The sequence below is a fragment of the Scyliorhinus torazame genome, chromosome 27 (genome assembly GCF_047496885.1).
Source record: "Scyliorhinus torazame isolate Kashiwa2021f chromosome 27, sScyTor2.1, whole genome shotgun sequence".
Classification (NCBI taxonomy): Eukaryota; Metazoa; Chordata; class Chondrichthyes; order Carcharhiniformes; family Scyliorhinidae; genus Scyliorhinus; species Scyliorhinus torazame.
In genome coordinates, this window is record NC_092733.1 from 8424526 (window position 1) to 8441299 (window position 16774).

The 16774-nt window shown below is 53.3% G+C and overlaps 1 protein-coding gene across 2 annotated transcripts in view; it reads right to left on the reverse strand.

Annotated features, from left to right (window-relative positions):
• Positions 1-3105: 3105 nt before the first annotated feature.
• The window catches only part of LOC140403181 (CD209 antigen-like protein C), a 34041-nt gene continuing 20372 nt past the window's right edge, over positions 3106-16774 (reverse strand). The window contains exons 5-8 of one of the 2 annotated variants that reach the window (XM_072490905.1): positions 11307-11381; positions 10156-10307; positions 7835-7947; positions 3106-4142 (exon numbers count right to left, since the gene is read on the reverse strand). In XM_072490905.1, the coding sequence (XP_072347006.1) occupies positions 4013-4142; positions 7835-7947; positions 10156-10307; positions 11307-11381 (470 nt within the window). In that variant the 3' untranslated portion in view covers positions 3106-4012. The remainder of the gene's footprint in view (positions 4143-7834; positions 7948-10155; positions 10308-11306; positions 11382-16774) is intronic. The other variant, XM_072490906.1, reaches the window with a different exon arrangement.

Sequence of the window (16774 nt, forward strand, 5' to 3'; positions counted from 1 at the left end):
CGGAGGAAGGGCAGCAGACGTCCGCGGCACTGGGATGATGGGACTGTGGTCCAGAAGCTTGGATAAAATAGAGATTAAAGAATTGGATAAAAGGGGATTGAGGGGGGTTCAGCCGCCCTGAGGGGTTTTTGACACGTGCACTGAAGGTCAGCGCTGACTGAAGTACAGGACTGGCACTTGGGGCGGGAATCAAAATGGAGGACAGGGTTCAAGGTCTTGATCGTAATGTTGAGTCCTCAAGGCTGTTCCTGTAGCAGGGTTGGGCTTCACTGGAGCAGTGCGGCCGGCCAAGGACAGACATGTGGGCGTGAGGTGGTGGCTTTAAATGCCAGGCTGCAGGGGGGGAGGGTTTGGGGTTACGTTTGTGGACTGAGAGAAGGTGTTCCGCAAAGCGGTCACCCAGTCTGCGTTTATAGAATCATAGAATTTACAGTGCAGAAGGAGGCCATTCAGCCCATCGAGTCTGCACCAGCCCTTGGAAAGAGCACCCTACTTACGCCCCATGCCTCCACCCTATCCCCTTTATCCCCGTAACCCAAACTAACACTAAGGGTAATCTAGCACGGCCAATCCATCCAACCTGCACATCTTTGGACTGTGGGAGGAAACCGGAGCACCCGGAGGAAACCCATGCGCACACGGGGAGGACGTGCAGACTCCGCACAGACAGTGACCCAGCCGGGAATCGAACCCGGGACCCTGGAGCTGTGAAGCAACTGTGCTAACCACCATGCTACCGTGCTGCCCACTGGGATGCCCGTTTAGTCTCCCCAGTGTAGAGCAGAGAGGATTGGGAGCAGCAAACACAATCGACCGGACTGAAAGCAGCACGTCTGAATTTCCGCTTAACCTGGATGGGATGTTTGGTACCCGCGGACGTGAGGAGGTAAGGGCGCGGGTGCTGCACTTCCTGCGGTTGCGCGGGAAGATGCCGTGGGAAAGGGATGAGGTTTTAGGGATGCAACAGCAGTGGGCCAGGGTGTTGGGAGGGAACGGTCCCTTCGGAATGCTGCGAAGGGAGGTGAGGGGAAGGGGTGGCATCAGGCTGGAGTTTTGCAGAAATGGCAGAGGATCATCCTTTGAACGTGGAAGTTGGTGGAGTGTGTGGTGTTCTTTGGGTGACTCACTGTCAGGATGGATTTGTAGTGTACACAAGACCACAAAATGCTGAGTCAAATAAACAAAGCTACATTTATTACACTACTTATACAGTTCCTAAAGCAATCAATATTCTAATTAAATTACAATCTACACTATACTAAATTGTACTCTACTCTGCTCCTAGTCTCTCTAACCTTCTTGTTGTGTTAGGTACACTGGTCTAACACTGGCTGCAACTGGATGCAGCTTAGATCAGAAAGATACTCCAGTCCTTGAAGTTAGTTCAATCAGGTTTGTTGAACTAATAGCACAGTTAGCACAGTTCTCTGTGAGTTCGACTCTCTGCTAATTTAAGTGTGGTTACTCAGTCTGACTGAACCAGACTAGCTCTTAGCCACGTGCTGGGGGTGTGAGATTGTAACAACACCCTTGACTGATTCTCTAGATGTTCATCAGTGGAAAGAGGTGGAGTGTGAGGGCCTCGTCTCTTTTATAGTCAGATCCCACCCCTGAGTGTCCTGCCTGCTTATTGGTCATGTCCTGTTCTCTGTGTCCATTAGCTGCTTGTCTGTATATCATTGTGTTTGTGTGCATATCACAACACTTCTATCGCCTTCTCTGTACTCTCCACTTCTCCTGCGAGGCATTCCCTTTTATAAGTTTGCTCCCCAGCTCCATCTGGTGGCCGATTATGACGTTACATTAACCCTTTATGTACTAGACATTATGCATAATGTCACAGAGTGAAAAGTGAGCATCTATTATATTCCTGGGAGGGAGGAGAGGGGGAGAGGGCAGAGGAATGGGAAATGGGTCTGACAAGTTGAGGGCCCTGTTGACCACAGTGGGGGGTGTGGGGGGTGGGAGGGGGGAATTAATAATAATTAATAATAATCTTTAGTGTCACAAGCAGGCTTACATTAACACTGCAATGAAGTTACTGTGAAAATCCCCTGGTCGCCACACTCCGGCGCCTGTTCGGGTACACAGAGGGAGAATTCAGAATGTCCAATTCACCTAACAAGCACGTCTTTCGGGACTTGTGGGAGGAAACCGGAGCACCGGAGGAAACCCACGCACACACGGGGAGGATGTGCAGACTCCGCACAGATAGTGACCCAAGCCGGGAATCGAACCTGGGACCCTGGAGCTGTGAAGCAACAGTGCTAACCACTGTGCTACCGTGCTGGAACTATGGAAACATGGAAAATAGGAATAGAAGTTGGCCATTCGGCCCCTCGAGCCTGCTCCGCCTTTAAATATGATCATGGCTGATCCTCGATCACATAGTTACCGACTTCCTTCTTAAATATATTCAGTGCGTTGGCCTCCAGCCTTCTGTGGTAGAGAGTGCCACAGGTTCACCACCCTCTCTATTTCTCCTCATCTCAGTCCTGAATGGCCCACCCCCTGTATCCTGGGACTGGGACCCCTGGACCCCCCAGCCAGAGGGAACAACATCCCGGCTCCCAGCCTGTCCGGCCCTTTCACAATTTGATACGTTTCAATAAGATCCCCTCCCATTCTTCTAAACTCCAGCGAATACAGGTCTAGCCGACCTAACCTCTCCTCGTAACACCTCGGTTGAGGAAAATGGAAGACCGCCCAATGCCTTCTGAATGTAAGGCACTGCACCGAGACCAGCTCAGCATTACCATCTCAGTTAACCTCCCCTCCAAGTACGTCAGCAGTGTAAACCCAGGAAACCCACAGTTCCTCGGACACTGGCCCTGAATTACTTTGACGGGCAAATCACGGGCAGGCTAAAAAATCTAAAGGGGGCTTGGAGTGAAGCATTTTAATGACACCAAATTTGGGAGGGCAGGATTCCCAAACTGTAAGAAGCTCCCCCCACCCCTCAACCCCCACCAACACCCCCCCCCCTCCCCCCCACACCCACACTCCGCGCACGCAACTCCTGAAGCGTGAGTCACTGCGAAACTGGGCGACAGCTTTAATCGGACGCCACGTAGAACGAAACTAACATCCACGACAGAGACAAGAGAGAATTCCCAAACGTGGTTTTATTCAAAGATTTCACATCACAAGGGATGAGCGAAGATTCGCGAAAAACTCACCAGAACCCAAAATAAAATGGATCCCAGATAGAATCATAAAGTCGCTCAGCACAGGAGGATGCCATTCTGCCCCTCAGCTCTGTGAAAGAACTGTTTAACCAGACACCCCCACCCCCCCGGCTTGATCTCTCTGTCCCTGTAAATGTTGACTTGCCAACTCAGGTGAAAAATGAGTGAAGATACGGGTGGGGCGGGGCCCAGAGCATGTGACGCACATTCAGGTTGCATTTTGTGCGGTGGGCAAGAGGTTGTGGGGGGGGGATGGGTGCATTCAAATGAATGAATGAAAATCGCTTCTTGTCATAAGTAGGCTTCAATGAAGTTACTGTGAAAAGCCCCTAGTCACCACATTCCGGCGCCTGTTCGGGGAGGCTGGTACGGGAATTGAACCGTGCTGCTGACCCGCCTTGGTCTGCTTTCAAAGCCAGCGATTTAGCCCAGTGTGCTAAACCATTCCCCTGATCAGCTGCCGTGCGGTTCAGTGTAAAATCCCAGATGGACAGATAGATTCGGCGAGACTACTTGGGAGAGGAATGGGGGTGTCTTCCCCAGTATCCTGGTCAATATTTACCCGTTCACCAACATCCCGGGAACAGGTCACCTGGACATTATCACATTGCAGTTTGACGGGGCTGCCTGTGAGCAAATTGGCTGCCGCGTTTCCGACATTACAACGGTGCCTGCATGTCAGAAGTGCTTCATTGCGAGAAGTGATGAAAGGTGCTACATAAATGCAGTTAGAGGTGAGCGGGAAGGGATTAAAGAAAATCCAAAATAGTGCTTTCCCATTCCAGACGTTGAACGGTCACAGTGTAGCAGACTTGGCAACAGGCTTATTGCTGAGCCTCCATTTCACAGACAAAGTACTCTTTCCCGGTACAGGGGGCGTCGTTCCAGGCTCCATCCACCCACAAGTGAGCACAGCTTTCATCAAGGTTGCTCGGTTCCCCAGGCATCCAGTATCTGAGGACAGTATCCAGTATCCAGAACAAATCACGGTTATTACAGCGTCCAATCCTGGCTATCCACCACGTTAGCACAGGCTAAATAATACTGTTTACAAACAAACCAGCCCATCCAAATTCTCATCCGTGTTTCCAAATCCCTCCATTACATTGCCCTCTCCCTATCTCCAACCCCCTCCAGCCCCTACACCCCTCCCTATCTCCAACCCCCTCCAGCCCCTACACCCCTCCCTATCTCCAACCTCCTCCATCTCCTACACCCCTCCCTATCTCCAACCCCCTCCATCCCCTACACCCCTCCCTATCTCCAACCTCCTCCATCTCCTACACCCCTCCCTATCTCCAACCTCCTCCATCCCCTACACCTCTCCCTATCTCCAACCCCCTCCATCCCCTACACCCCTCCCTATCTCCAACCTCCTCCATCCCCTACACCCCTCCCTATCTCCAACCTCCTCCATCCCCTACACCCCTCCCTATCTCCAACCCCCTCCATCCCCTACACCCCTCCCTATCTCCAACCCCCTCCATCCCCCACACCCCTCCCTATCTCCAACCCCCTCCATCCCCTACACCCCTCCCTATCTCCAACCCCCTCCATCCCCTACACCCCTCCCTATCTCCAACCCCCTCCATCCCCTACACCCCTCCCTATCTCCAACCCCCTCCATCCCCTACACCTCTCCCTATCTCCAACCCCCTCCATCCCCTACACCCCTCCCTATCTCCAACCCCCTCCATCCCCTACACCCCTCCCTATCTCCAACCCCCTCCATCCCCTACACCTCTCCCTATCTCCAACCCCCTCCATCCCCTACAACCCTCCCTATCTCCAACCCCCTCCATCCCCTACAACCCTCCCTATCTCCAACCTCCTCCATCCCTTACACCCCTCCCTATCTCCAACCTCCTCCATCCCCTACACCCCTCCCTATCTCCAACCCCCTCCATCCCCTACACCCCTCCCTATCTCCAACCCCCTCCATCCCCTACAACCCTCCCTATCTCCAACCTCCTCCATCCCCTACACCCCTCCCTATCTCCAACCTCCTCCATCTCCTACACCCCTCCTAATCTCTGTAACCAACTCCAGCCCCCACAAAGCCTCCCTATTTCTGTAACTTCCTCCAGTCCCTGCAACCCTCCCTATTTCTGTAACTTCCTCCAGCCCCGACACCCCTCCCTATCTCTGTAACCTCCTCCAGCCCCTACTCCCATCCGTATCTCTGTAACCTCCTCCAATCCCTACACCCCTCCCTATCTCTGTAACCTCCTCCAGCCCCTACAACCCTCCCTGTCTCTGTAACCTCCTCCAGCCCCTACAACCCTCCCAATTTCTGTAACCTCCTCCAGTCCCAGCAACCCTCCCTATCTCTGTAACCTCCTCCAGCTCCTACAACCCTACCTATCTCTGTAACCTCCTCCAGCCCCTACAAAGCCTCCCTATTTCTGTAACCTCCTCCAGCCCCTACTCCCCTCCGTATCTCTGTAACCTCCTCCAGCTCCTATACAGCCTCCCTATTTCTGTAACCTCCTCCAGCTCCTACAACCCTCCCTATCTCTGTAATCTCCTCCAGCCCCTACACCCCTCCCTATTTTTGTAACCTCCTCCAGCTCCTACAACCCTCCCTGTCTCTGTAACCTCCTCCAGACTCCACAACCCTCCCTATCTCTGTAACCTCCTCCAGCCCCTACAACCCTCCCTATCTCTGTAACCACCTCCAATCCCTACAACCCTCCCTATCTCTGCAACCTCCTCCAGTTCCTACAACCCTCCCAATCGCTGTAACCTCCTCCAGTTCCTACAACCCTCCCTATCTCTGCAACCTCCTCCAGTTCCTACAACCCTCCCAATTTATGTAACCTCCTTCAGTCCCAGCAACCCTCCCTATCTCTGTAATCTCCTCCAGTCCCTGCAACCCTCCCTATCTCTGTAACCTCCTCCAGTTCCTACAACCCTCCCAATCTCTGTAATCTCCTCCAGTCCCAGCAACCCTCCCTATCTCTGTAACCTCCTCCAGTTCCTACAACCCTCCCTATCTCTGTAACCTCCCCAGGTCTCTGCAATCCTCCCTTTCTCTGTAACCTCCTCCCCCCCCATCATCCTCCCTATCTCTGTAACCTCCTCCCCCCCCATCATCCTCCCTATCTCTGTAACCTCCTCCACCCCCTACAACCCTCCCTATCTCTGTAACCTCCTCCACCCCACCACCCTCCTCCAGCCCCACAACCCTCTGAGATCTGCGCTCCTCCAATTCCAGCCTTTCTTCATCCCGATTGTCACTCCTCTGCCGTTTGACACCGTGTTTTCAACTGGCTGGGTGCGAACCCCTGGAATTCCCTCTCTATCCTTTCCCGCTCCTTTAGGATTCTCCATAAAACCTAGCTCCTTGACTCAGCTTCAGATCACCTGTCCCAATATCGCCTCATGTGGTTTGGTGCAAATTTTGTTTGAAAATGGTTCCCCTGAAGGACCTTGGGATGTTTTACTAGTTTGAAGTTGCTATATAAATGCCGGCTGTCGTTGTTGCCGCAAAGACGGTTGGGAAACCGCTTCAGGAGTTGATTTCCATCAGAAGTCCTTTTCTGAGGGCAGCACGGGGGCGCAGTGGGTTAGCCCTGCTGCCTCACAACGCCAAGTTCCCAGGTTCAATCCCAGCTCTGGGTCACTGTCCATGTGGAGTTTGCACATTCTCCCCAAAGATGTGCAGAGTAGGTGGATTGGCCACGCTAAATTGCCCCTTAATTGGAAAAAATTAATTGGATACTCTAAAAATTAATTTAAAAAAGAAGTCCTTTTCTGTCCCTCACACTACATGTCCGAGGTGAGCATTGACGAAAAAGAGACACATGCCGTCGAAGCTGATTGTCTTGCACTCATCAGATCAGTTTGCAAGAATACCAAATTGTAAAGGGAACAACAAGCTACATTAAGTGAGAAGAGAGTGCCGGTTGGTTGGCAAGTGGACTTTTATTGGTCGAGGCGTTGCCGTGGAGATTGGAAGATGAAAAGCTTTGACAACACGCCTCTTATTTCTTGTTGTGGAGATGCCGGCGTTGGACTGGGGTGAGCACAGTAAGAAGTCTTACAACACCAGGTTAAAGTCCAACAGGTTTGTTTCAAACACTAGCTTTCGGAGCGCTGCTCCTGATTCACCTGAGGAAGGAGCAGCGCTCCGAAAGCTAGTGACATCGCAACAAACCTGTTGGACTTTAACCTGGTGTTGTAAGACTTCTTACTTATTTCTTGCTGTGTGCTCCCAAAGGACTATTTGTTCACATACCAGGCAGCTCGCTGTTCTTTGTCATTAAGGAAGCGCCATGACTTTGTAGTGCAATAATAATTGTTGCAAACAACGTCCAGCTCGGAGGCAATATTGGAACCGTAGTTTTTATATTACGGGCTAGATTCTCTGGTGCCCAAGCTGCGTGTGTCTCGGTGGCGCACCATTCTCTGGTGGCGGGATTCTATACTCCCGCCTGTCGCTTGTCAATGGAATTCCCCATTGGAGCCACACCCCCAGCCGGGAGAGCCAGGGTTGGGCCGCCAGCGGGAAAAGTGAATCTCAACAGCGGAGAATTCCGGAATGTGTTCCCTCTGTTGTGTTGTGTTAAAACCAGGTATAGGGATTGGGCCGCGAGGCACTCAGATAGCCAGTGTTGGGTTTTGTATCTCTTGGCTGGACTTACGTGGGTGTTTTTGTGTAATCTGTGCCGTCTATCCACTGCCATTTATTCACCTCTTTGTGATCAGTCAGACCAATCCAGAACCTCCTGGATTGGGTTTCCAAGGTCGCAAAATGCTGCGTACGGATGGAGATGGAACATCGTTAGTATTTTTCAAATTCTTTCATCGGGCGAGAGCGATTCATTGCCCGTCCCCCATTGGGCGTCGAGAATTGATCTCCAGGCCTTGGTCAAGGACAAACCTGGGGAACAAGCCGTTGGTGCGTTGCCCTCGCTCCCTCTCCTACCCGTGCGGCCCAGGCCAATCTCGGCTCCGCAAAGCATCCAAACTCCCTCCTTGCTATCAGCCACGCCCAGAACCGGAGACATCCCGCGATGGATTTAAAAAATACAAATAAAAACCCGGCAGCTCTGCGGACTGGGATCGAGTCAGCCACACCTCTGGGCAGCATAGCGTTGAGGAACCCCCCACCCCCACCCCACCCCCGCATTGTCTCTTGAAGGGGTGGGAATGATTTTGCGTAAGCGGCAGTAGAATCCCACCTTCCGCCGTGTCCCGGCCTCTCTGTCATACCCCAACATCCCATCCTGTCTCTCCCCTGTCTCTCTGGGCCCAGCCTCATTCCTTCCCTGCCACCCAGCTGTGGTGGGATGCCAGAGAATTCCGGCCCAATGGCCTCCGCAAACGGAGACCAGACATGGTGGCCACACTGGTGGTCTTGGAGACCATGGTGGTCCCTGCCCAGGGACATGGCAACTGGCACTCCCAGGTTGGCACTGCCTGGAGGAGGCGGGGTCTGAGGGGGGCGGGGCGTGAACAGGACATTAATTGGGGGGCATTTGGTGCCCTATAGCAGGGTGTGGCTCTCCAGGGGCTGGGGGGGTTTACTGGCGCGTGAGGGGGTGCAATCTGATGCTGGAGGAAAGTGGGGGACGTCTTTGCCAGAGAGAAGTGGGTAGGGCAGGGGGGGGCGGTTGGAGAGAGGCCGGAGTGTTAGTTTGAGATCTGGCTGGCCTTTACAAAGGGCGCCTCGATTCATGAAGCGCCGGACCTTGCCGGCGTCTCCAGGTCCCGCGCGCGTCATCCAGGGCACAGTTTACCTCCTCCTCCGAAAGAATTTCCAAGTGTGGGCGAATGCCGATCTGGATAACTCCAAACCAGCCAGCGGGGAAATCACATGGCCTTTCCCAGCGGTGATCACGTGAAGAAAGCTGATGGGAGGACTGCGCCCACTATCGCCACCTCACCTTCTGAACTGGAACAGTCATCGCTGCACAGGGACAGGAGGCCATCCAGCCCCCTCAAACCACCTCCATCAATCGATTGGACCACAATCCTCACTGGGGGGGGGGGGGGGGGGGGGGGTGGGGGGGGGGGGTGGGGGGGGGGGGGGGGGTTGGGGGGGGGGGTGCTGAGGGGTGTGGTGTGGTGCTGGGGGGGGGGGGGTTTGCCTGGTGCAAGTTTCGGAAAGAAAGGCAACAGATGAACAGACATTTGTCCCAACTCCATCCACCTACTTGGTTCTGTGAGCGAAGGAAAGTCTGGAATTTAAGAGGGCAGAAAGCTTTTATCCATCACGTTGTGTCACCGCATTGAAGAGATCTGAAATGAATCCCAGATTTCTCCTATCACTCTGTAAATCGGCCCTCTTCAGAAACATTGTCCTTTCAAACCTTCCAGTGGAACCTGACCTCAACCCTCCGCTCAAAGGGGAATGTCGCAAACCTCTCCATTGTCTGCACAGATCTGGATCTCTCATCTCTTCTCTCTACTCTCTCCGCCGCCACATTCCCTATTGCAGTATATTTCAAACTTTTTTTTACGGGGACCCATTTTTACCAACCGGTCGACCTTCGGGACCCAACCCGGCCGACCTTCGCGGCCCACGCCGGCCGACCATCGCGGCCCACGCCGGCCGACCATCGCGGCCCACCATTTTCTCTTCCCTTGTTTGTTGCTGACAAAAATGGAGGACATGGTTTTGGCCCCCCCGAACTTGAAAAGAAAAGGCTGCGACCATATGAAAAAAAAATGCGGCCGCACTGCACATGCGTGCCCGATCATCGGTGAGCATGCGCATTGTTTTGCGCATGCACAGTGCGGCCAAATTTTTTAATCTGTTCCTGGCCAAGTTGAAGGCCGCTCGCATTCGGCATTATTAAAAGCCAGCCGCTGCGTGCGGATTTGCGCGATCGGGAGCGCCGCGACGGACGGCTCCACGACCCTCCAGACACCCGCCCGTGACTCACCCGCGGGTCACGCCCCTGAGTTTGACAATGCCTGCCCTATTGGACATCGGCGGATTGTATAAAGCTGGCTTCACCTGCTCCCGAAGGCTGTTAATGACGAGAAGGTGGGTCCCACGCAGGGAACAGTACAAACTGCTTGCATTCCACGAGGCTTGGTTGGTTGAGAAGTAGTAACAGCTCTCATTGAAGTATAGCCAGTGGCGAGGGCATTGAAGATTCTGACAGGCTGGAAAACATTTAACATTGACCTGGAAATGCTGAGTAGACAAGTCAACAAAGGAGCATGAATTTCACCAACACAACACAACATGGAGTAGGAATGGCTTCCAGCCACCCACAGTTTCCTGGTTTAAGAGGGGCTCCCTGTTGTACTGGGCCAAACGTGAAAAGTATTGATTTCCCTCCCATCTTGGCCACTCCAGCAACTCCAATTTTCAATGCTCCGTCAATGACGACTTGTCTCCAGCCGCTAAAGGCCTCAATTCTATGATTTTCTCTTGAAACCTCTCCACCTCTCTCTCTGCCCCTTTAAGGTGCTCCTCTGAACCTACCTCTGACCAAGCTTATGGTCATCCTCCGGGCACTAATGCGGAACCTTCCTCTCTGAAGTGTAGGATTGGTGGTGGGTGGGGAGGTAAGGGTGATTCCCCGGCCTGGGCGCAGGATGGGTGACCACATGCGATCGCGCGCTGCGGCTTGCCCATTCACGTGGCTGCAGGTCGTCGTCCCCGCCCTTCGGTTCATTGGGTCGGAGGTCAAGGCGCCATATTTAAAGGGCACAGGGGCAGCCGGCACTCTCCCTCCCACCTTCGCCCGTACCCTGGTCTAGTCTTGCCCGCTAACCCTCCCTCGGTATCCTCCACGCAGCTTTTACTGGCACCGCCCGATCTCCAGCACAGGTTGGCCATTCGCACACGCTCCCTAAAGAGGGTAATGGATGCCTACCCCACCAGGGGCAAGACAGTTGTAAAGGTCAACGTTCTAGTTTCTGACTGGTGGGCAACTTAATTCTGGTCGGTGGCATTTTAATGAGCTGGCCTGATAGGCTTCCCGATGTTGTATATCAGAAAAGCTCAAACCGGCCTTAAAGTCCCAAGAAATCCATTCCTAAAGTTCATCCCGGGAAACTGATTTCTGGCCTCGCTCCTGCCAGCTTCCTGCTGCCAATGGAAGGGAAGATTCCACCTTAAACCTATTTAAATCAGCTTATCATCGGATAACTCACCAGGTTCGGGTAACATTTCCAATCTTCTGGTCATGATCTTTATAAAGTTATTGTTCTTCAGTAACTCGGCCATAACTGAATTGCAAGAGTGCATCGTAAGGGAGATAAAATACAAACACCTTCACCCCCACACCCTCACCCACAAACCCCCACCCTCCCCACCCATCCCCACCCTCTCCACACTCTCACCCACAAACCCCCACCCTCCCCACCCACCCCCTCCATCCCCACCCTCCCCACCCCGCCCCACCCATCCCCACACCCCCACACCCTCACCCACAAACCCCCACCCTCCCCACCCATCCCCACCCTCTCCACACTCTCACCCACAAACCCCCACCCTCCCCACCCACCCCCTCCATCCCCACCCTCCCCACCCCGCCCCACCCATCCCCACACCCCCACACCCTCACCCACAAACCCCCACCCTCCCCAACCATCCCCACCCTCTCCACACTCTCACCCACAAACCCCCACCCTCCTCACCCACCCCCTCCATCCCCACCCTCCCCACCCCGTCCCACCCATCCCCACACCCCCACCCACAAACCCCCACCCATCCCACCCATCCCCACCCTCCCTCCCCACATCCCACCCACACACCAATCCCCACCCTTCCCACCCATCCTCCCCACCCTCCCCATCATCCTCCCCACCTCCCCTCCCCACCCATCCTCCCCACCCTCCCCCCCAACCCACCCTCCCCTCCATCCCCACCCTCCCCACCCACCCTCCCCCCTCCCCACCCACCCTCCCCTCCATCCCCATCCTCCCCACCCATCCCCCCACCCACCCTCCCCTCCATCCCCCCCTCCCCACCCTACCTCCCCACCCTCCCCTCCCCCACCCACCCTCCCCTCCATCCCCACCCTCCCCACCCATCCCCCCACCCCACCCTCCCCACCCCCCACCCACCCTCCATCCCCACCCTCCCTCCCCACACCCCACCCACCCTCCCCTCCATCCCCACCCTCCCCACCCATCCTCCCCACCCGCCCACCCTCCCCTCCATCCCCACCCTCCCCACCCATCCTCCCCACCCTCCCCACCCCCCCAACCCATCCTCCCCTCCATCCCCACCCTCCCCACCCATCCTCCCCTCCTCCCCACCCCCCCACCTACCCTCCCCTCCCTCCCCACCCCCCCAACCATCCTCCCCTCCATCCCCACCCTCCCCACCCATCCTCCCCTCCATCCCCACCCTCCCCACCCATCCTCCCCATCCCCACCCTCCCCACACCCACACCCTCCCTCCCCCACCCGCACACCCCCCACCCAATCCACCCTCCTCACACCCCCACCATCCCCACCTCCCCACCCATCCCCACCCGCTCCACCCACACCCCCCACCCTCCCCACATATCCAAACCATCTCCACACTCCCCCACACTCTCCAACCCCCCACTCTCCCACACCTGCCCACCCTCCCCACTCACCCCCACTCACCCTCCCTATCCCCACCCACCCCCACCCTCCACACCCATTCATTCTCACAAACACAAACACACTAATACACTCACACAAACACAAACTCACACACAATCTCACATAAACACACACTAATACACACACTCACACTAATACACACACTCACACAAACACAAACACACACTATTACACACAAACACACACATTCAGTGGCACAGTGGTTAGCACTGTTGCTTCACAGCGCCAGGGTCCCAGGTTTGATTCCCGGCTTGGTTCACTGTCTGTGCAGAGTCTGCACGTTCTCCCCGTCTCTGCGTGGGTTTCCTCCGGGTGCTCCGGTTTCCTCCCACAAGTCCCGAAAGACGTGCTGTTAGGTGAATTGGACATTCTGAATTCTCCCTCCGTGTACCCGAACAGGCACCGGAGTGTGGCAACTAGGGGCTTTTCACAGTAACCTCATTGCAGTGTTAATGTAAGCCTACTTGTGACACTAATGAAGATTATTATATTATTATTATTCTCTCACAGATTGTACCTGATAAAGTAAGCTTGCATTCATTTACTGTCATTTTACACAAAATATTCCGAGCTGATTCATGCAATGAATTTTTAAAAATGTTATTATATGTAGCTGCTCTACCAACATAGGAAGGCCTCTGTGAGGAATGGGCCATCTGATTCGGAGGCATTGCTGCAGGAATCTTGGTTGAGGGAGTGATGTTTGTCAAAGGGGCGGCACAGTATCACAGTGGTTAGGTCTGTGCGGAGTCTGCACGTTCTCCCCGTGTCTGCGTGGGTTTCCTCCGGGTGCTCCGGTTTCCTCCCACAAGTCCTGAAAGACGTGCTTGTTAGGTGAATTGGAGAATCTGAATTCTCCCTCTGTGTACCCGAACAGGCGCCGGAGTGTGGCGACTAGAGGCTTTTCACAGTAACTTCACTGCAGTGTTCATTGTGGCACTAATAAAGATAACTATTATGTTGATTGAGGGAGGGATATTGATTGAGGGACGGATATTGATTGAGGGAGGGATATTGATTGAGGGAGGGATGTTGATTAAGGGAGGGATGTTGGTTGAGGGAGGGATGTTGATTGAGGGAGTGCTGTTGGTTGAGGGAGGGATATTGATTGAGGGAGTGCTGTTGGTTGAGGGAGGGATATTGATTGAGGGAGTGCTGTTGGTTGAGGGAGGGATGTTGATTAAGGGAGGGATGTTGGTTGAGGGAGGGATGTTGATTGAGGGAGTGCTGTTGGTTGAGGGAGGGATATTGATTGAGGGAGTGAGGTTGGTTGAGGGAGTGATGGTTGAGGGAGGGATATGGAATGAGGGAGGGATATTGATTGAGGGACGGATATTGATTGAGGGAGGGATGTTGATTGAGGGAGGGATGTTGATTGAGGGAGGGATGTTGATTGAAGGAGTGATATTGATTGAGGGAGGGATGTTGGTTGAGGGAGGGATATTGATTGAGGGAGGGATATTGATTGAGGGAGGGATGTTGATTGAGGGAGGGATATTGATTGAGGGAGGGATGTTGGTTGAGGGAGGGATATTGATTGAGGGAGGGATATTGATTGAGGGAGGGATGTTGATTGAGGGAGGGATGTTGGGTGAGGGAGGGATATTGATTGAGGGAGGGATATTGATTGAGGGAGGGATGTTGGTTGAGGGAGGGATGTTGATTGAGGCAGGGATGTTGGTTGAGGGAGGGATATTGATTGAGGGAGGGATATTGATTGAGGGAGGGATATTGATTGAGGGAGGGATATTGATTGAGGGAGGGTGTTGATTGTGGGAGGGATGCTGGTTGAGGGAGGGATATTGATTGAGGGAGGGATATTGATTGAGGGAGGGATATCGATTGAGGGTGATGTTAGTTGAGGGAGTGATATTGATTGAGGGAGGGATGTTGGTTGAGGGAGTGATGTTGGTTGAGGGAGGGATGTTGGTTGAGGGAGGGATATCGATTGAGGGAGTGATGTTAGGTGTGGGAGTGATATTGATTGAGGGAGGGATATTGATTGAGGGACGGATATTGATTGAGGGAGGGATATTGATTGAGGAAGTGATGTTCATTGAGGGAGGGATGTTGGTTGAGGGAGGGATGTTGATTGAGGGAGTGCTGTTGGTTGAGGGAGGGATATTGATTGAGGGAGTGAGGTTGGTTGAGGGAGTGATGGTTGAGGGAGGGATATTGATTGAGGGAGGGATATTGATTGAGGGACGGATATTGATTGAGGGAGGGATGTTGATTGAGGGAGTGATATTGATTGAGGGAGGGATGTTGATTGAGGGAGTGATATTGATTGAGGCAGGGATGTTGGTTGAGGGAGGGATATTGATTGAGGGAGGGATATTGATTGAGGGAGGGATATTGATTGAGGGATGGATGTTGATTGAGGGAGGGATGTTGGTTGAAGGGAGGGATATTGATTGAGGGAGGGATATTGATTAAGGGAGGGATATCGATTGAGGGAGTGATGTTATTTGAGGGAGTGATATTGATTGAGGGAGGGATGTTGGTTGAGGGAGTGATGTTGCTTGAGGGAGGGATGTTGATTGAGGGAGGGATGTTGGTTGAGGGAGGGATATCGATTGAGGGAGTGATGTTAGTTGTGGGCAGATATTGATTGAGGGAGGGATATTGATTGAGGGACGGATATTGATTGAGGGAGGGATATTGATTGAGGGAGGGATGTTGATTGAGGGAGGGATGTTGGTTGAGGGAGTGCTGTTGGTTGAGGGAGGGATATTGATTGAGGGAGTGAGGTTGGTTGAGGGAGTGATGGTTGAGGGAGGGATATTGATTGAGGAAGGGATATTGATTGAGGGACGGATATTGATTGAGGGAGGGATGTTGATTGAGGGAGTGATATTGATTGAGGGAGGAATGTTGATTGAGGGAGTGATATTGATTGAGGGAGGGATGTTGGTTGAGGGAGGGATGTTGGTTGAGGGAGGGATATTGATTGAGGGAGGGATGTTGATTGAGGAAGTGATATTGATTGAGGGAGGGATGTTGATTGAAGGAGGGATGTTGGTTGAGGGAGGGATGTTGATTGAGGCAGGGATGTTGGTTGAGGGAGGGATGTTGGTTGAGGGAGGGATATTGATTGAGGGAGGGATGTTGATTGAGGAAGTGATATTGATTGAGGGAGGGATGTTGATTGAAGGAGGGATGTTGGTTGAGGGAGGGATATTGATTGAGGGAGGGATGTTGATTGAGGGAGTGATATTGATTGAGGGAGGAATGTTGATTGAGGGAGTGATATTGATTGAGGGAGGGATGTTGGTTGAGGGAGGGATGTTGGTTGAGGGAGGGATATTGATTGAGGGAGGGATGTTGATTGAGGAAGTGATATTGATTGAGGGAGGGATGTTGATTGAAGGAGGGATGTTGGTTGAGCGAGGGATATTGATTGAGGGAGGGATGTTGATTGAGGGAGGGATATCGATTGAGGGAGTGATGTTAGTTGTGGGAGTGATGTTGGTTGAGGGAGGGATGTAGATTGAGGGAGGGATGTTGGTTGAGGGAGGGATATCGATTGAGGGAGTGATGTTAGTTGTGGGAGTGATATTGATTGAGGGGGGAATATCGATTGAGGGAGTGATGTTAGTTGAAGGAGTGATGTTGGTTGAGGGAGGGATGTTGGCTGAGGGAGGGATGTTGGTTGACGGAGGGATAGCGATTGAGGGAGTGATGATAGTTGAGGGAGTGATGTTGGTTGAGGGAGGGATGTTGATTGAGGGAGGGATGTTGGTTGAGGGAGGGATGTTGGTTGAGGGAGGGATATTGATTGAGGGAGGGATATTGATTGAGGGAGGGATGTTGGGTGAGGGAGGGATATTGATTGAGGGAGGGATGTTGATTGAGGGAGGGATGTTGGTTGAGGGATGGATGTTGATTGAGGGAGGGATGTTGATTGAGGGAGGGATATTGATTGAAGGAGGGATGTCGGTTGAGGGAGGGATGTTGATTGAGGGAGGGCTGTTGATTGAGGGAGGGATATTGATTGAGGGAGGGATATTGATTGAGGGAGG